Below are 22,056 nucleotides of genomic sequence, written 5' to 3'. Positions count from 1 at the left end.
GATAAAGTCAAATTATGAAGTTGCTGTTGTTGGAATTAAGCTATACCAAAAATTAAGTAATTATTAGCATTAATAGTTAAATATTGAATATCTTATTATTTTAGTTTTAAATAGATACATTATTCTAACAGTTGGAATACGCTTATTGTAAATTATAATTAACTAACGATCGGGTTCTACCTATAAGTGTCATAAGTATTATTAAAAACTCACTTATTCTACATTTGCCTAACCTTAGCAAAGAGCCTGGTTATAGGTTCTGAGTTTTTCTTGAGGATCTTTGAGAATGATTAATAAATGATCTTGGAAGATTCATAAAATTCTACAAGAAAACAAATTTTTTCAAGTGATTTGAATAACTATTCTTATTACGTAGAACACTAATTCACAAAAAGGAGATATATCTACAAACAATACCTCTGGAGAAACGCAATTAAATAATACATTTGCCTCACATACAGAATCTAAGAGTACCTAAGAGTTCGAAATTTTAATTGATGAAAAACCAGATCAAAATAAAACTTTTTTTTAAATTAAAAAAATTGTGGGATGACCATTTATTTCTTTTTCTGCATCAAAGCAAACGAAAAAGAGATCGATAATTTAGAACCTGTCGCAACTACACATTTTTTAACATGATTAAATGCTGTTCACTTTTCCTTACAATAGGGATTCAAATCCCAGTTATCATGGTGGGATAACAACAACAACAACAACAACAACAACAACAACAAGAACTGGTTAGCTTTTCAGTTAGTTTTTCCATACATATAGTGTTACGCAGGCATGATTTTAGCATCGAGCTCATGTTGTAAAATGAAGTTTAGTATAATAATACAGCTTATAGATATATATAATATGTATTAATTATAAGTGTTAAAAACTAATTAACTTTAGTTTAGTTTGAAGTATATATATAATATATCGTATATATTAATATATTAATTTGAATACATATAGAAATTTAGCATTTATTTACAGATAATAAATAATATATAATATATCTCTAAACCTACAAAATAATTTTTACTAAAAACTAAGATCTGTTAATTTAAAATGAAACTATGAAGTCTATACTTGTTTAAAATAATTTTTTAAAAAAAATATTCATTCAGTGTACTAAGTAACCGGAATTATGTAAAACCATGTAAACAAATAATCTCTCAATAAATTAATCAAATTTTTGTTGTTGTTTCTTTATAACTGTTCGAACCTTTCTAGTTTCTTTTTGTCATAACATGCGTCACATTTGACAAAAAAATCAACCTTAATAAATTAACACTTAATAATAATAATTAGTTAATTATTGTGATAGTTCTGTCGTTATAGGTGTTGGGACTCACAAAAGCTCAAAGTCCGTTGTCGTAATATTTGCGGATTTACCTCGTCTTTGTAGCTTCTGATGTATGATGATTTTTTTGATTTCTATTAGTCTTATTAGGTGGACTGCACCCGGATCCGGAAATTCCTCAAAATAAAAATCTCTCCCATTAAATTAATCTGCGGTTTATAAACAGTCGTATTAGTATATAACGAGTACTTTCTCGTTTCTTCCGTCATTCGAATAACTTCTATAGAAGTCTCTACTGTGGTCGTCTAAACTCTTCAAATACAACAACTTGTAAGTACGGATATCAGAAAATTGATACAATTTCTTGTTAAATTTGTGATAAAGTCTGTTCTATTGTAAGATATTTTTTTACCAAGACTGTGTTGATATGTAGTAAGTTTATTCTTTAAATGTTATCGAAATAGACTGCAATAGAACTATATCACCTTTTAACTCTATCCTCGTTAGGTATGACCACAAATTGTGTGAGTTTTTTTTGTTTGGAAAGTCTGTTTAAAAGTGGTAATTTTAGATTTGGAAACATAACATAAGTCTCGTTATGTTATATCAGGTGAACACAGTTCATTTTCTGGCCATGTTCGTTGTGTTGTTGCTTAAAATTTTTGTATAATTTACAAAAAATTTACGATATTTTCTACACTAAAAATTCCGGAAACTTTGTACACTGCATGTAGATATTTTTTTTTTGTTTCAATATAATTGTATACAGTTTTGTCAATAACTATTATTTAATATTTAATACTGTAAAGTGCTTTATTTTCACCTTTTCTATTGAAATTAAAAAATTTTAGCACTAAAAATTTATATATGAACGTAGCTATAAATTGTAGATACTCTTATATTGCGCAATTAATTACTTAAAATTGGTTAAGAAAAATAAATTTCTACTTTGTATCTGTGGTTATGAGTGTAATATTGTAATATTGTGATATTGTAAACAAACATTGTGTTTTTATTTACAGTAGAAACGTTCTATGTCTGACTACTGGAAAACACAAATTGTGCTATAAATAAGTTTCCTTAAAAAAAGCTGTATAGTACAAATTATAAAAGTCTAAATTCTAATTGAAAATGAAATTTATAAGAATATTTATCTATCGAATTATAAATTACTAAGTAGTAGTTTTCGATGGGTGTGTCATACCAATGGTAGAATTTCAACTACACCAAAAAGCATAAAGAACTCAAATGTTTTGACTAATTACACTAATTAAAATCTACTAAAAGCATTTAAATGGTTTTATGGGGAGTGTTATATGGGGAAATATGATACAGGATAAAGGGATGCTAAAGGGACTTTAATGTTATAAGTAAAAAACTTTACACTAAAAACAAAAACTTTGTTGTATTTATAGTTGAACTTAATGAAGCATTTTTTACCTTTGAGCAAAACTGGTGGTTCTTTAGTAGCGGTTTTGAAATCTTTATAATGTTCATAAATAAATAGTTTACTTTTTACTTTAATTAGCATTTGAAAAAAATGTATTAAACTTAAATGAAAATACAAATTCAAAAAATATTCAACAAAAACTGATATAGAAATTTAACTTTTCATCAGTGTTTGCATACTTCACAACTTCAGAACGAGCAAACTGGGAATAATTGTGAAATAAAAACAATTTTGTTGCAACTTTCACACTTTTTAGCATTAAAAAAGTGCAAGTTAAACATAAAAAGTAAAAGATTTTATAATAAAAAGATAAAAGTAAAAAAATCTAAAACTTTTACTCCAAAGTGTGTATTGTAAAAGTAAAACTTTTGATTGAACTTCGTTGAACTCGTTGCCAGAGCACAAAAGGTGAAGCGAAAAATGCAAACAATCCACAGACTTTTTAAACTGCTTAAGATATCCGAGAAGGATTAATAATTAAAAAGAAAATAATTTAAAAAAAAAATTATTTAAAAAAAAAATTATTTAAAATTTTTTTTTTATATTTATAAAGGATGTACTCGTATCTAGAGGACATAACTGGGATGTATGGTTGTATGGGTGAGGTTAGTGTTAATATTACTTGCATGCAAACAAACGTACAGTTTCCGGCCTATGAAGCAAGATACCCACTTTAGCCATCTGAGCTTGTACGCCCTTGGCCTGTAGTCCCTTGACAGCACCTTCTGCATATTGTGGTAGCTCGAAATCGACAAATCCATACCCTGAAAATATTTAATTTAGTTTTAATTATACATTTATAATGGGAGTTAATACTAAAATTAATTTTAAAGTTAACTAAGAATAAGGAACTGGACTATTAACTAGGTCCTTCGCCCTTAGATTATTTTATTTTCATAAAATATAATATATAAAAATTATATATACACAAGATATATACAAATCTATATATTTAATGGTTACGTAATGGATATAGATTGTATACATTATCCAAAGTGACATCAATTAATGAGATGATTTCTTGGATCAAAAACCAAAAAAAAAACATTTAATACAGTCGTTTCCAAACTTTTTTTGACCAATGATATTATATTATATCATATATATCATATATATAACATAAATAATATTTTTGTTCTTAGTAAACACCATAAAATAGGTATATAGGAATAAAAATAAACAGAGTACCACCTCCCAATGGAGCGGAGCACTGCAAGTATGGTTGCTCTTTTGTGCTGCAACAGACTCTAACCGAACAGAAGACATTCCGCCTTCCGAATGAAAGCCAGAATGTCAGCAATTGAGGATCTCCTAATGTCAGAAGGGGAGAGTAGTTTTCGATCCAGTGACTTTCTTCTGCACCAGATCAAGGCTGAACAGTCACAGAGAATGTGATTGGAAATTTCGTCTGCTTCTAAGCAGAGTCTACAATCTATCTCTTCGGATAGACCCATTTTGTTAAAGTGACAACGCAGTCCATGGTGATACGTTAAATATCCCACCAGCAGCAACCTCAACTCTGTACTGCTTATCATAACTGTAGGGAAGAACCAGCTCTTTAGCCTGACTGTTAACTGGAATGTTGCGCCAGTAGCGACTTCTCTCGGCTGAAAACCATTTATAGGTATATAATTACTTCAAAATATTTTGTCCTTATTTTCCTATAAAGTCAGGTCTCAGTGGACAAACTACAAGCTATATGTCCATACTTGTTAAATTTGATTCACGGACCATTTTTAGTCATCTTGCAGACAACTGGTTAGGAACCACTGATTTAATAGATATATTCATTGTCAATATGAATTACAACAAAGTGTGTGTAAAAGCATTGAATCAATTCAATCAAATAAACCCTAAATATCTTTATCTGATTCACCTGAATATGTAGATACACCAACTTTTAGTAGTGAAGTCGCCCTTATTTTGATTTAAGGAAAACTTTTTAAGAAGTGATGATGTTAGTTAATAATATGTTAATTAATTCGTTTTTGTCGAAAACATCAGAATTTAGGATTTTAGGTCAGTTACAGAAATAAGGACACGATAAATGGAATATTTTTTAGAGAATTGTTCGAAACATAATACGACACAATAAATGCAAAACAAGCAAAATTTGTCAGCAAAAATTTATTTAAAATCACCGTAGCGTCTAAGTTTATTTAATACGAAAGGTGATAACGTATCAATAGTTTATATTAAACTATTGAAGTTTTAAATCATCATGGCTTTTAGCGATCACGGTGAAGGATATTCAGTAGATTCAACGTTAATGTATAAATTTAAAGAAAAATTTTTGTTAATAAAGGTTTTTTGGTTAAAATGTTCTTTTACACTATGTATCTTAGTATGGATTAAAAATGAAAGGAACTAGACTCTCCCTTTCCATAATTTTTTTTCGTTTCGTGGGCTAAAAAATCACCTTCACACATTAAGTCACTTTGGTATGAAACACTATGTACACACATATATATACGTACTCAATAATAAATATAAATATGTATTATGTTTGTAAGTTGTACCTAATGCAGTAAAATACAATAAGATATATTCAATAAAAATGAAAATTATAGTTTATGAAACTTACCCCGACACTTTTTCGTTTTTTGGTCTAAAATAGCTTTGGTCGAAACAATGTTGCCATACCTAAAAATAAAATTTTTTATTAATTATAAAAATATAATATTAGAAGATATTATTAATTCTATGAGAGAAAAAAAAACCTCAACCGTAATTAATAAATATAATATAATAAATTAATAAGTTATCATCAAACAAATTTCTTTGAATTTGAATCGAGTGTGGTATATCAATAATTTTTCCAAGCAATGAGAAGATCACACCTCAAATGGAATTAAAAGTTATTAATACTGTTTAAGTCAATTAAAAAAATATTGGCTATTCTTATTACGATCACTTATGTAAAATATATAAATCGATTTATTATTGATCTAGCTTAACGTCTGTCAAAAAATGAATGAAATCAAATGTTGTTTATTCTTCTTAAGGCATAAGATATAAGGCACATTAGTTGGAGCCATTTTTGTGGATTCATGAATCTCTAATAATTGTTTACGAAATGAATTATTAGATTAAGAAGTTTATATAGGCTTTTCTATTAATAAGTCTTTCCATTAACAATTAAAGGAGATGTTATAACGGTTATTCTTCATTTTGGATTCATCGATCTATATGATATGATATATGAGCTAATTTATTAACAAGAAAAAGATCTGCAATGTTAAAAGCTCTTGCAGAACCATAGTTTGTACGCCACTATATGTGACTAATAGTGCTCTTTAAATTAAATACTTGCATTTTCTGATCGTTATTGGAACGTATAAGACGAAGATAATATTATAACTTGGATGTAGTCTCAAGAAAATGAGGAATATTTAGTCATCTATTTACAAAAATAACTAATAAGATAAGAAAGAACAGGGTATTAGCTCCCATTTGAGCAGAGCAACGCGACCATGATTGATCTTTTGTGCTACAACAGACCCTAACTGAACAAAAGACATTCCGCCTTTCGAATGAAGGCCAGAATGTCGCTTGTTGAGGACCTCCTAATGTCGGAAGGTGCTAGCAGTTCCCGACCCAGTGATCTCCTCCTGGCCCAGATCAAAGCTGGGCAGTCACATAGAATGTGGCTGGTTGTCTCCTCTGCCTCCAAGCAGAGTCTACAATCTATCTCTTAGGATAGGCCCATTTTGTTGAGGTGGTAACGTAGCCCATGGTGACCCGTTAGATATCCCACTAGTAACCTCAACTCTGTTCTGCTAAAGGAGGATATCTTATTATAACTATAGGGGAGAACCAGCTCTTTAGCCTGACGGTTACCTCGACCGTCGCGCCAGTAGCGACTTCTCTCGGTTGAGATCCAGTTATTGATTAGAGACCTAGTTGTAGACCAACTTAATCCACAAAAAGGTTCTGGGCCACAGATTAGAGTGGCGGATCCTGCCCGTGCAAGACTTTAAGAAAATAACTAATAGAAAAGTTGGCATTTAGAATGCTGTATCAAAACCGTAAAGGCGCTAATTGGACCCATTGATCAAGTCACTATTTCCATCAACCAACGAATTAAACTAATAAACATTACTAGATTTTAATATAATTCGCTGTCATATCATAAATGGAAGCGCGCATATCTAGCTTTAAATACCTACTCTAGCAAAAAACCAATTGTGAAGGCAGAAAATGAAAGGCAAACATATATAACCTATCCTAGCCATACTAAGTCAAATCTCTTTTCTGTTTTCCACAAAAGAACAAGCAGTCTTGTACATTTAATAAGGTTTAATGCCTATCTGCTTACGTCCTTAGATTATTGTTTGACAGATTTGCATATGACTACAGATTGGGTAGCCATAGTAGAAACTTGTGTAGAAGCTATGGAAATGTCTGAAGACATGAGATGTGCTTGTATTGGGATTATATCGAACCAGATAAAATACTAAAATTACTCCTTAGATATATTTTAAAATGCTAATAATAATTGATTGTTTTCTGATAATACTTACGGGGCACACATATTTATTAAATCCTTATCAGTTGTATTCTCCTGCAGACCACGTATATACAAATTTGTCTTTGATAGTTGATCACCCCTCTGCGGTGTTACACTATTAGGACCCATATTTGTTTGTGTATTCATACGAGCTTAAATATGACTAGTAAAACAAAAACGAACAAAAAACGTTGAAGCTTAAGACGCTTTTGACTTAAAAAGAAGAATACTTTAACGCAGTCTTGAAGGTGACGTTGTTGAGTTTGTAATTATCCACTGTATCTGAAAATAAATAAAGAAGAAAAATATTTATCAGTAATGCACAGGAATGCAAGTACAAATTTTAATTGTGAATATTGCTGCCAAAAATGAGAAAGAAATGTAATATATATATATATACCATATATAACAAAAAAAAAAATAAAAATAATAGAATTGAATTTTATCAATATCGAAAAGCGCATCTGTACTAATGCAACATTTTTCACTTAAACTACTTCACGTAGCTGCAGGATATTTAAGACTTCATTGAATCTACGGTAGGCTGGCACTTGGTTAAGTCCTTTACGGCAGCTGCAGCTGCAGTAGAGAGCAGCCATTTTGTAACTGAAACTTGGTACTTTGCCAAAACATTATTTTGCTATTAAATTTTTTTCATTTATATATACTTTTTTTTTTGTTTTCTTAAATATTGTAATTTTTTTTTTGTAATTTTTTTGCATTTTAGTTTTACGAACTGTGTAAATTTGGCCCAAGTGTCCTGTTTGGAATAAGAACGAACAAGTATTCGATTTTAATTTGTTTAACATAAATTTCAATTGAACAAAAATGTATTTAGTGAACTTTGAAATGGATTCCGTAGAATGGGCACAAATCCGTTATCACGAACGCCGCGATTTCGTCAAGGATTTCAGCAAATTAGAATACATAAGTATATATATATATATATATATATAGAATAGATCCTCTCAAAAAATACATAAGGGCCAGAGCTCTGAAGCTATATGCGAAAACCGACAGGCTGCCCTACTTAGCACTATTTAATCTCAGAGTAATCACTAACCGCACGGGGCGGTACGCAGATCTTAGATATATCATTGAATAATCACGATGATTATTAGGAATACTCAAATAAGTCAGTGAGATGGGCGGGACTCTGCAGAATTCCCCCAACTATCATAGGATAAAAGTGCCCAGATGCACAAACTCGGAAAAGGCTTAACATAACATAACATACAAATATATTGTATAAATAATTGTAAAGACATGCTAATCTTTCCGAGGAAACCGAGCTTGAATTTTATAAAATTTTATAAACATTATTTTAAACTCTTTATTTTGGTTTCTCCTATACCCACATTCCTAGCTTCGCTCGTTAAACTATTCAACTTGTTCCATTGAGATTTTCATCTGCATTCCTTAAAAGTTTACTTAATAAATATAAAATCCATATGTTGCCTTTGTTGACTATATATTTTTCTCCCCTTCCTGTAATTTGTCCTATTTTCCTATACTTTCACTTAACCAACCCATAAGTGATGTTATTAGACCTAAAACAATTATCAGCAAACAAAACAAACAATAATATTGCAAAAAGTATCTATGATTGAATGCAATCATTTAGCAATAGAAAATGGTATTCTTCTCTTTGACATTTCAATTAGTTTGGCTTGTTCGTTTGTTTATTGGAACTTTTTTTCTTCTAATATTTCTTCTTGGCTTGTTGTTGTTGTTGTTGGCACAAAATTAAGTCTGCTGTTTGTGATATAATTTCATTATCAAAAGTTCATTGGCTTGAGTATGAGTGTTTCTGAACATAAACAAGCATAAGTGGTAAAACAATCTACATATGTATTTGCCAGCACAAATACGGCTCTCATCCGTAACACGTCTACTATAGTACTATGGTACACGTCTACAGAAATTCATAGATACGAAGCTCATAAAAGCACTTGGAATTCATTATTTCATTACGTTTGTCACAAGTTTGTATATGGTATGGTTTTTTTTAGATACTTTGGTTATTGCTATGAAAAGGGAATACGAGTGAGATGTATCTATAGGAGAGCAGAGAAGAACTTACTGAAATCTATTATGTTAGCCAATGATGAGTTTAAGCTCGTGTATGCGATACACTTGATGTATGACACGCATATTAAACGCAGCAATTACAACAAAAAACATTTCATAAATTCTATTTGCAAATATAGAAAACTTCATGCATGCGTATGTATGCATGTATGTATATATGTAGGTATGTATGGACGAATAAATATCTATAAATGGAATTTGTATTTATGCGTACGTATGTTTGCTTATATGATTCAACATATAGTATATTTATTGATGAGCTACTGAAGTTGAACAGAAATGTTTGTTACTTTGTCGAGTTTATGAATTTATTAGTCATTTTGTATATAAAATTATTTTTATACGATATATACAATATAAAAATGCAAAAGAAAACAAATAAAAATATTTTTAACACATTTTTTGGGTTTATTTTAATTTTTTGTTGATTTGATATTATGTTGTCTGTGTTTATAATTTGCTAAAAAAATTCTTAAAAATTTGAGATAAAATTTTAAAAATCTTATTTCTCCTGCATAAGTCAAGGAAGAACTTAAGCCCATGACTTATATCGTTTATTTTATTTAACCCCCCAGCATAGAAGAATATGTTTACCTGATAAAAGACTGACGCATTCTGTGAGGAGTATTTTACCAAATATAAAAGTATAAGTTCACCTGACAAAAAAACAGTGATGCCTTCTGTGTGTAGTATTTCACCAAATATAGAATTAATAAATAAAAGTTGAAGCCGATTTACAGAAGATATACATAGCTACCAGCTTAGTTTAAGAATGTGTAACGAAGCTCATGGATTGTGCTTATTCAAATGAGGTGACTGTCATGTGGGTTAAAAGACATATCAATATTGAGCAAAACGAGAAAGCAGATGAACCATTAAGTTACAACATGAAAGCAGCCTATGTCTATACCTCACTTCATCTTAATAGATGGAGAGAGTTGAGCATTTGTAGACAGACCAAACTCATGTTGCCGAAACCGTGGGCCAGGGAAGCGATAAAAGTGCTTAGCTATTCGCGGAGCACTCTAAGCTGGCTGACCTCACTAATTACTGGACATGGCAACTTCAAGTATCATCTCAAAAAGATAACTCTTGCTGAGAAAGACACTTGCGGACTATGTCTAGAAGAAAATGAGGCAGCAGTACATAAATTGTGCCAATGTCCAGCACTGGCGAGTAGGAGGAAGACTGTTTTAGGACACCATTGGGTTGCTGTTGACTTGGCAGAAAACCTCAAGCTAAATGAGCTGATTGCATTAACAAAAGATGTAGTTATGGGAACGGAAGCCACACTAGCTTTAACACAATAACGACATCGAAGAATCGGATCCACTTGTTGGATAGTGCGCTGTCCCAACGTTTCACCATATATATACAGAAGATATACGAATCAACTAAAAGTCATTTATTGATTCGAATTTGTTGAAAAGATAACTCTGCTTAAGTAATTTCTAATCCCATTATACATATATTGTAGTACAAAGAGCGTTTAAGGTAGAATTTCCCTTATAAATCTTTTAAGACCACTTTATGCTACATCATCCTTTTAGGCTACATCATTCTAGATCCATGTCTAGGGTGATGTATCTTAGTCCACATACTTAAAAGCGAAAACTGCAGACTTAGTTTTTAGAAACAAGCTAGAAGTATGTTAAATAGTAACATTTTTATTTTTCAAGATATGTATAATAAACCCCATCTATCAAACTCTTGGTAGGTCATGTAGTAGCTCTGTCCCGGAATATATAGTTTTATGCTCAAATATATGGACGTGCCATTCTTCAACTCAATCCACAACATCTTCAATTAGAAATTAGTCAAATATTTGCATATGGTTTGGCTGGTTGTAATACACACAACATTCCCCCCCAAAATTAAGATGAATGATGAGTCCATTTCAATTACACACTTATAACACAATTAATTTTAATAAGGAAGTACATATGAATACAATGTTTTATAAGTTAAGATAGTACTTACTTTTTCACAGTTTTGATGAATCAATAAATTTTAAAAAACATTTCAAGACTAGCAACGGATTTATTAAGAAAAATAACATTAGTCACAAATAAAGTACATAATAATGCTTTAAAAAAATTATTTTGTTTTTATTTTTTTATTATGCAGTTTTCCAATTTTAATTTTCTTAAATAAATATGATTGTTTATCTGAATCAACCATAAGTAGATTATGAGATTTGAGGCAATGAAATTGTTTACAAGTGGGTGTAAAGATTTTATGAAGAAATCTAATTCATTATTTTATCTGAAAATGAGAGCACAAACAGAAATTTGTTTACGATTTGAAAGAAGTCAAAAAACTTATAAAAATCTTTGATATTTTAATTCATCATCAATTAATAAAAATTTCTTACATCAGTTTTTAGTAAAGTTTATTAAAAGAACAGAGAAAAAGTAGAATTATAGAGGAAAATATTGCACATTTCTTATTTTAGTTTAGATTAGATTAGGTTATATCGACGATCTCTATGGATCCACTTAGACCTACAGGCCCATTGTGTTACCGTATAAGTAAAAAGTCAGGAGTTAGAACCACTTAGAACCTTTGACACAGCTTATAATGCTATTCAAAAGAAGGTCTTACATTTCGCCAAGATTCTCAAATAAGTAAGCCCCTAACTTAAGTGGTAAGGCGGCGCCGCGCATGTTTAGACAGAAACAAAGCAGATGGGAGGCAAGTCCTCCTCACAACTGCGACAGGAATGCTTTCTTTATTTTACTATCACAACAATAATATTAAACTAAATACCAATACTATATATTAACTAAATAATTATATTTAATAACATATTTTATATCAAATTTGATTTTAACGTCAGTAATGACGGCAGTGACTACCTAAGCTTGAACATACAAGTCAAGTATGATTTTGGGTCAGTTGGCTAACACTGGCTATGAGCTTAAAAGTTGGAAGGGCATGAATTCAACCCTTGTAGTCTTAAAGAATTATTTACGAATGATAAAATATTAAAACTAATTCCAAGATCACTGATGATGGGTATTAAGCTATACTCGAAATAGTTGTATGGTCAGCTAAAAATTCAATTAATTAAAAATAAAATTTTTTGTTGTTGCAATTCAGTATTATTCGAAACCTCTCTATAAAATATTTTAATAATTTGAATATTGATTACTAATAATGAACTTCCCACTCATCCCTAAATAGGTCATATAGTCAATATATAGTATGAATAAATTAAACGAGTATGTATTGATTCTGTGTAGAAAAAAAATCTTATAATAATTTCATAAGAGCCAGCATTTCTATAAAGGATAACTGACTTTAGAACCATTTCGATAATTGTGCTTCAAGCACTCCAAAATATTTTTAATTTAATTTAATATATTGAGTTTTCATTAGTGAGTTCTGCAATTAGTGAGTTAATTGTGAGACAATTAGTTGCATTATTCATACACAACTGTTTGAAATAAATGATTGAGTTCTGTTCAAGATAAATGATTGAAAGCAGCACATTTACGGATTAATTGACTTAATTTTCATAAAGACTGCTTCCACGTTAATGTACTTCATATTCTATTTTCTATTAATTTACATTTTTTTTTATTTAATGCACTGAATGTATGCGTGTGTGAAATGAAGGGGCTTATTTTTAAATTGGTACGAAATCAATTAATTAAGGCAGTACATATAGAGTGATATTTTTAATATATATATATAATATATATAATATTTAATATATATATTTTTAATATATCAGATATATATACATATTATATTTTTATAAAGAATTAAATTTTAAAAAATTTTGAGATTAAATTTTATAAAATATCGATATATCTATGCTACAATTTAAAAATGTGTATATGAATAGTTCTTTGTTCCACATGTATTCCAATCATTGATACATAAACCAAAGTTTCAGATGTAAAATTTGTACGCATACATTTTTCTTTCCGCACCAGGAAGTTGGGAGGAAAAAATAAAATTCTGCACGTGACTTCGGAATAAAAATTTGCTGGGCCAAATCTTAGCAAGGCGCAGCATATTACACAATCTCGATTATTGATGTGCGAACATAAGCAAATGTACTGAACATATATATGTAGATATACTTGTGTGTACGTTGGGTCTTATAGTTCAACAAAATTTTTTGCTATTAAATCGTACAAATTATTTTGAAAAAAAATTACATGTAATTTATGTGAGGTGATAAGTGAGAAATCATAAATTTCTGATTTATATTTACCCAATTTTATGCCAAATCCAAAATTATGGTAAATATGAAAGAAGGAGTATTATTCTTAGGAGCGCATACATAATGCAAGTATACAAATCATAATTCTCTGATTTTTGCTTCTGAAATGCGATATAAAAAAATTTATAAATTTAATGCATATAAATAAATATATTATTATTTGAATTGAGTCCACTGATATCTGAGTCTCTGCCAAAAACAGATTAAAAATTCAAAATTGAGGTCTTAAATAGATATAAATTTTTAATCTCAAAAATCGCGACCTTTCATTTATATTAAATCTGGGTTTAAGCCGGGTTCTATAAGTTTCTTAATAATTTTATTATTTTCCAATTTTGTTCTTGTTTGGTGAATACTTTGTTAATAGTTCCTGGCCCTGTGTGATATAAGGTTTGATGAGACATATTTTGATCTTTTCTTCGGTTAGCGTTACTTCTTCAACACAAGACCTACCAAGTACTCCATTATTTTTTATTCTCTTCAATTTTATAGTCTCATTACAAAGACATGAAGACATAAGTCATTTTCACTTCCTTTACTTCTGTTCAGGGTCACTTGTTTGCATACGAGATCTACTGCTCTGCTCCATTGGGAGCTAAGTATTTCGCTATTTTCTATTCTATTCCATTTTTATAGTCCCATTATAAAGACGAAGATATGTAAGTCATTTTCACTTCCTTTACTTCTGTTCAGGGTCACTTGTTTGCATACGAGATCTACTGCTCTGCTCCATTGGGAGCTAAGTATTTCGCTATTTTCTATTCTATTCCATTTTTATAGTCCCATTATAAAGACGTGAAGTAATGTAAATTATTACAATGCCTTTTTAGATCATCACCATATTTAATCATAATAATACTTTGCTTAGTATGAAAACGACATCTTAATGTATTTTGGGAATGGAATAAACATAATCATAATTTATGCGTTTACTTTTTGGTAGTTAATCTAAATATTAAATTTTTTCTTTGAATTTTTTTTTCTTTTTAAAGAATCTTATATACAGAATTTTTTAAAAATTATTCTTTCACATATTAAATATTTTTCTTTCAATTTTTATTATTAAAATTTACTATACTCTGCAGTTTTCATTTAATAAAGATTTTTTTTATTGCTTATATTGAAACTCAAAAAGTTTTAAAAAGAACGACCATGTATACTGTATATGATACAATATGCAGCTTACACAAAGAAAATATAATGAGACAATGGTTGAAGTAAGAAATTCATAAACGTTTAATTATATTAAATTAAACAATTAAATTTACATTAACCCAGCACGCATCATATAAAGCTATTGACATCATTACCAGACATCCGCAGACATGCTTGAATATAAGAAATATAGCGTCAGACGAGCCTCATTCTTGGCACACAGCAAAATTCTCTATTGAAATTCTTCAAATAAATTTTTTGCATATAAATATGAGATATATACATATATATATACGTACATCTATCTATACGAACGCAGATAAACTTATATGTACTTTATTTTGATATCGTTCGGTTATGCCTTGTTGGATACGAAATAAACTCAAGCAGACATTGTTTTTATTTTAAGTGCATGACTACTTCCACTTCTAACCCATCATTTGCACTACCGCTAAGCGTAAAATTATTGAAAACCATTTTGTGAGCTAATTAAAATTATTTCATTTTTAAATATTATTTTTATAGTTATAAATGAGAACAAACTAAATATCAGCTCATCAACATTAAATCATCAATAAAAAAGCAAAAACTAATTTTTATAACAAATATTGACTGCAGTAAATCATTTATATATATATATGAGATATATATATCATTTATACATATATATGTGTATCATATATATTATTCATATATATATATATATATGTAGTTTTAATATATTCATTTGTAACAATATATATTAGTAAAAAAAATCTATTAAAAATATATCATTTATAATTATTTTTTCATTTCAATTTATTTTTATTGCACATAAATTGTTGTGAAAAGGAAGTTGGTTCTCCTGGTCCATGCTTCCTTATTACAATTATTAATAAAAAATGTATATATTTTGATAATAAATAATATTTATGCTTTATTAGCAATTTAATGTTTAGGAAAATATTTTCATATACATATTTTATTTTGTTTCCGAACAAAAAATTATTTTTCATATAAACTTGTTTCAAAATTTATTTATTTATTTTATTAAAAAAAAAAAGAAAAATGTTTGGTTAGTTTTTGGTCAGAAAGATAAACAAGCGAATAGATAAAAATAAAGGCTATTTATATAAAAAGCAGGTCCGGATTATGTGGCCAGTCTATTTCGACGCGTCGATAAAAATTTTTCCTTTTTATTTATTTCGTTAAAAAAAAAAAGATAAAATTGTTATTTTTTGCACAAACATCAAATAATAGAAAAAAAATTAAAATAATTTTAAAACATTTTGCTTTTAAATTTAATGCAATGAATTTTATTTTATTTTAATTTAATTTGAGATGATAAATTAACCACACGCGCAGCGCATAATTCACTTCTAAGCAAAATCGTTTATTTCTACGCAAATTTATTCAATTTTAAGAATTTTTAAACTATCTGAAATTTTTATTCCATATCCAAAGATATTCATTCAATAAAATCAAATCATAATATTTTGTCACTTAAAGCAAAAAATTAAAAAAATTGTTTACAAATTATTTACAACCAAAAGCACAAGTAACAAATCAAAAATGAATTTCTTTATTTTGATTAATTTTAACAAATTTATGTCACAGAACTTATTTCCTTTTTTAAAATCTTGCACCAAACGTTTCCATTTTTATTAAATAGAACTCGTAAGAGACGGAAACAAGTTGAAAATTTGCCAGAAATTAGCAGATCAAGCGTACAGGTGGGCATCAAGTCACGTACTGAAATAGACCGCCATAGTTCGTTTGGCGCTTGACGATTTCTATTAATAATTTTTTTTTATTGCAATTGGTAAACAAGTACTTACAAGGTAAAAAATTTGCAATGACACGTAATGTAAAATTATTAGCAATTTTAAAACAGTTGATGACACAGCAAATCATAATTAATAAATGTTAAACAGAACATTTTTTAGATAAAAAATAAATAATTAAAAAAATCTATCTATAGTGTCTAATATAAACACAGCAAGTAAATTTGTTAATAAAACTTTCACAACAAAGTCACAAAACTCCAGAAAAAAATGCGAACATAAAACTCAAGTACGGCTTTGGGTCAGTTGGTGAAGATGCGCTGACTCTGAGCATCAAATGTGGCAGGGCACGAGTTCAACCCTGGGCACTTGCAGTCTCAAAAAATTATTTACGAATAATTAAATACAAGAATTATTTCCAAGATCACTATTAATGGATATTTGGCAATACTCGAAATAGATGTATGGTCAGACAAAAATTCAATTAATAAAAGTAAAAAATAAAATTTTTTGTTATTGTAGTTCACTGCTGTTCGAAAAACCTCTTTATATAGTGTCTATCTATAATGTTTATCTATAATTAACTAATTATCCATAATTAACTAATTATCTATAATTATCTAAAATATTATATTAGGTAAGACAGAAGGTTATACCATGTACCATTGTGATTTTATACCATTGTGTAAAAACTACAATATTACATAGAATAAAAAATAAATGTGATATAAAAAGTACACCGAAATATCTTTTTGGAATAAGTAAACTATTATTATTTAAAATAATATAAAACAAAAGCGACCTAAAGCGTGATAAAAAATAAATACTTTTAAACAATTAAGGTCGATACCAACATTTGCATTAGATTACATTATTCATGTGTCAAAACCTGCAGTTATCTATTAACTGTAGCTTTACTACTGTGATCGCGACATAACTATTTCCATGGTAATGGATCCATGCACACTAGTCACTGAAGACTAGTCACTGGAAATACACCAGAACAAAGGTGTATACTTAGCCCTACAGATTATAAAATATGTGATGTCAGACATTAACCAGAAACTATAATTTATTATTTATATTTAAAAACAAAATGGTTTTGAAAATCTTTGATAGATTTTCTGTCAAAATTTTATGACATTTTAGACAGAAACTTATCATTCATTTTAGCAAATATCAAGTAAAAAATATAGATTTGGACACACAAGCGGACATAGACTCGCCGCCCAGCTTGTTTATGTGTGCTACATAATATATTTTAATGCAGTATTTCTCAACCCAAAACTGAAATAATCAATGTATTTCGTAAAGTCTCTTTAAATATCTAACTTGTTTTTCAAGAACCCTTATCAAAATCGTTCAAAAAAATTATATCGTTAATAGCGAAATTGCAATATTTTATGGATTAGTAGTGTTTATGAAGACGACTGGTAGTGGCCTGAGACCAAGCGTTTGTAAACCCTACTCAAATATATATCATAGTCTGTAAAGCATCAGGGTGGCGGTGGCATTAAATACTACTTTTTGCTTTGATGCACCGGGTAAACTAAATTTAAGAAGGAATGCTAGTTTAAAAAGGCCTCGCGATAAAAGTACAATTACTAGTAGTGCTTCTCTTGACAGTAACATAAAACTGTTACATTGGTCGGTATTAACTAACATAAGCTACAGATTTATTAAATATTATGCTTTAACAAAACAAAGTATAGTTGTAATACGCCTTTAAGTTGAGATATAAAGCGAATATAATATTTGGTTGGGAGGACATCTATTAGGAATTCTTCTGTGTCAAAATTTTCGATACATTTTAGTTCCGCTCTTACGACAAAAAATTTTTTCGTGGAAAATAATTTTCTTTAAACGAAGAAGTATAGGTCTATAGAAACCACACATCTACAAGTATATGATTCATAAATTGGAAAGTGATTATCTATATATATATTGAAGTTGAAGGGGATAATGTTAGCAATTATGTTAGTCTTATTAAAAATACCAATTTTTAAAAATTCTTGTTGACTTTAGAACTCTTTTTATACATTCATGTGTTGAGAATGCAACGAGTATCTGTAATTTAAAATAACTTCGAATGTTTAATGAAATTTTCGTCCCCAAACTGTTTGCATTGTTTGTGGCTTATGGAGTAATGTTAATCGCCGTCTCAATGAGTCATTAACTGATATTAATAATTTAAAATGTCAAACATTTTTCACTCTTATTGACACAACATTCCTGCTAAGTAACATTATGATTGATGAGTCAAAACTAATGAACAAACATTTGGAGTGGTAGCTTTAAATTCGTCCAAACCCAAAAAACTGTCAAAATTTCAGTTTAATTCGTTAAATTACATATTCCGAATAGTTTTGGGTTGATGGTTGATAGTGAATGTTCTACATTTAAACATAATTGAATTGTAAGTTAAATAATTAAAATATTTTACTTATTGCTTTAAATGAATTTTAATTTTTTTTTTAATAAAAAATTTTTAATAAAATAATATTTTCAGATAACTCAATTATGGTTTGAATAACTTTATAAATTCTTGATATTCTTCGAAAATATGTTATATTGAAGAATATAAATAAATATATACAGAATAATATATATAATAAGATTATGATAAAATCTATATAATATAATACATAAATAATATATATTATACATATAATATATATTATATATATAATATATATATGTATAATATAATAATATAATTAATATAAAATTAATATTATATTGATAATAATATAAAATATTATAATGTATATTTATATATATATTGCAGTATTATATTATTATATTATAATATTGTAATATTATATTATTATATTTTTGTGTTATTATATTGTTATATTATTATATTACTATATTATTACATTATTGTATTATAATTATTATGCCAGTTCTAGAATACAGCTATAAAATTCCAAACAATACATCAGTACTATCGAACTCTTTATTATTTATTGTTACTTTATTGATCTCTCCAATATCTAAACAAGTTAACGTTATATACCATAAACGATATCGTAATTAATAAAAAATTTTGAGGAAGAGCAGTTTTCAAAATATCTAACCCAAGTTGTTGGGTTGTTCGTTGCAGATATATAACTTATGTATGCTATATTAATAATTTGTACAGGAGTAAAAATTGATAATTAACCTGCCTTTTATGTTGACCTAATTTTTTTTGTTATTAAAGTAATCCTTGTTTTATGGCAATATTCAGATTTTTTTAAATTTAAATATAACTGTGAAAATACAAAACCAAAATAAATATCTTAATTACGAGTATATTGACAAATAGATATTTACAATACAACACGATATTTACTACTTTCTAATGGTTGTCATCTTCTGTTTTTTACTTTGTCCATAATTCTTAGATATGTAAATATATTCCTGAGCAGTTTTTGAATGAAAATACTGAAAACTATATAATTATATAGGGGAGGAGGAAGTGAACATATATCCTGAGCACTTTTTGAATGAAAATACTGAAAACTATATAATTATATAGGGGAGGAGGAAGTGAACATATATGTCTGATTGCATTCAACTTGATAAATGCCAGCGCGATCCTTGTTCCTGTTCTCTACAAGTTGGCAGATAGCCTCCACGCCTCCCCCTTCTGGATAGCTACAATCATACATGCGTAGTGAACTTATGTGTTTACCAAAATCCTCCTCATGAATATATAAGGTTGCGAGTGGGGATTGAAACCTACCATAAAAAACAAAACTCCAATGAAAACGAAGAGATAACCTCGGAAATTATTAATAACTATTAATATGAGAAAACTTATAAATCGGAGTTGTTAAAATTATTAATTATTTTTTCTCTTTAATTAGGTGTCTGTACTTCGAAATCCAAAAAACAATATTAACTTAAAATACCCAGATTTTGTATTCTCATATTATTAACAATTTCAATATCAAAAATATTCAATTGCAACTTTTAATATATTCTCATATAAATAAAATTCCCCACTTTAATCCATTACTGCTCATATTCCATGCATTATTCATATTCGGTACTACAAACATATTTCCATGCTGTTTGATAAAGTTTTTTGTATATGCTTATCTATGCTTATTTTAAAGGAATTTTAAGGTTAAGCTATGGATTTTTTATGTTTTTGAAGTGTTTCTGAATGAAAAATTCCCACTTGTTTAGATTAGAAATAAACAAATGATCAAAACAGAAGTAAACAAATTTTGATTTTGATTGAGATTTAAAAAGTTATAATAGATAAAAACTGTTTAAAGGGTGTAGTTTATAAATGAATGTACTGTCAATAGTTTGAAGTTCTTGATGTAGTAGTCTGATAGACATTTTTTATATATTGATATTTGTAATAATTATTAGGAAGACATACCAATGAGATAAAACATTAAAAACGGTTGAGAATAATAAAAAAAATGATATTCAGATTAAAGTTTAAGAGTTATTAGTATATTGAGATATAAGTAAAATTACACTGTATTAATAATATCAGGGGTTTACCCCAAACTATGATGATATAAGTCAGATAATGTAGGTAAAGATAAAAACCAGGCGCTAAGTCAAACACTGTGACTAAAGAAGATCTTCTGTTCCACGATTCATCCAAATCAAATCAAAGGCTTCAACTTTAAGACTGAAAATCAGTATGAGGAGTGAGTAATGTCAGAAAAAGATGAGAATTTTAACGGTAATATCATTTTTCTGGTCCAAAATAAAGTCGAATAACCAGAAAGAAAAAGAATGTACATTTCACTCCCATCAAAATGAGATAACATACTGTTATCTCAAAAGCAGTCATCTTGTTAAGATGGTATCAAGAGTTAAGGTGTCCGTTAGATAATCTATCAGCAAACTTAGGTATACCTTACATAGGATAAACGCTATTTTATGGACTAGATGATGAGTTCAAATCCAAAAGACTATACATTAAAACTTATATTTCAACGCTATATATGTTTATTTTCAGCTGATCTTTAAACATTTTCTTTATGTATGCAGTTATTTATGTATTTATCTGATATAAAGATCTTCTTTAAATAAAACTAAAATATTATTTGTCTAGAAAAGCGGGTCATGAATAGTAAACTCATAAACAAGAGCTACTGAACTTACAAGTCTACAATTATGTTATTGCCATAATAATTAAAAACGATACATCAAGTATATTGTCAGTAAAACAGTAGTTATTATATCCATATTAGTGTAACAATTTTTATTAATACTTTAAAAAATTGTATGATGAAGATATATTTTTAAATTTAAAATTAAATAACGTGCCTGTATGAATAAATTTATGAATGAAGTACAACGCTTTGTATGCACGCAACTCTTATCAAATGCAATTAAACTTATCAGAGATATTCGTCATGAACGCGACCTTACATAAAAGTGTCTCGTATATTTAATAATAATAATAATTTTTTGTTAATTGCTGATATTTTCAACATTTGTATAGTATTTATTAAAAAGCTATAATAGTTATACAACATTTTACATCAATACGTTGACCTCCATATAATACGTTGATCATAATAAAATGACTAATAAAAA

The 22,056-nt window shown here is 28.3% G+C and overlaps 1 protein-coding gene across 7 annotated transcripts in view; it reads right to left on the bottom strand.

Moving 5' to 3' along the window:
* The window catches only part of LOC119668368 (protein alan shepard-like), a 37,700-nt gene that overhangs the window by 4,451 nt on the left and 11,193 nt on the right, over nt 1-22,056 (bottom strand). For 6 of the 7 annotated variants that reach the window (XM_038077851.1, XM_038077859.1, XM_038077874.1 and 3 more), the window contains exons 2-4: nt 7,265-7,533; nt 5,326-5,384; nt 3,384-3,505 (exon numbers count right to left, since the gene is read on the bottom strand). In XM_038077851.1, the coding sequence (XP_037933779.1) occupies nt 3,384-3,505; nt 5,326-5,384; nt 7,265-7,398 (315 nt within the window). In that variant the 5' untranslated portion in view covers nt 7,399-7,533. The remainder of the gene's footprint in view (nt 1-3,383; nt 3,506-5,325; nt 5,385-7,264; nt 7,534-22,056) is intronic. The other variant, XM_038077882.1, reaches the window with a different exon arrangement.

Source organism: Teleopsis dalmanni, chromosome 1, assembly GCF_002237135.1.
Source record: "Teleopsis dalmanni isolate 2A chromosome 1, ASM223713v2, whole genome shotgun sequence".
NCBI lineage: Eukaryota > Metazoa > Arthropoda > Insecta > Diptera > Diopsidae > Teleopsis > Teleopsis dalmanni.
Note: the sequence above shows the minus strand (reverse complement) of the source record. Positions and strands in the feature narration are given on the sequence as shown.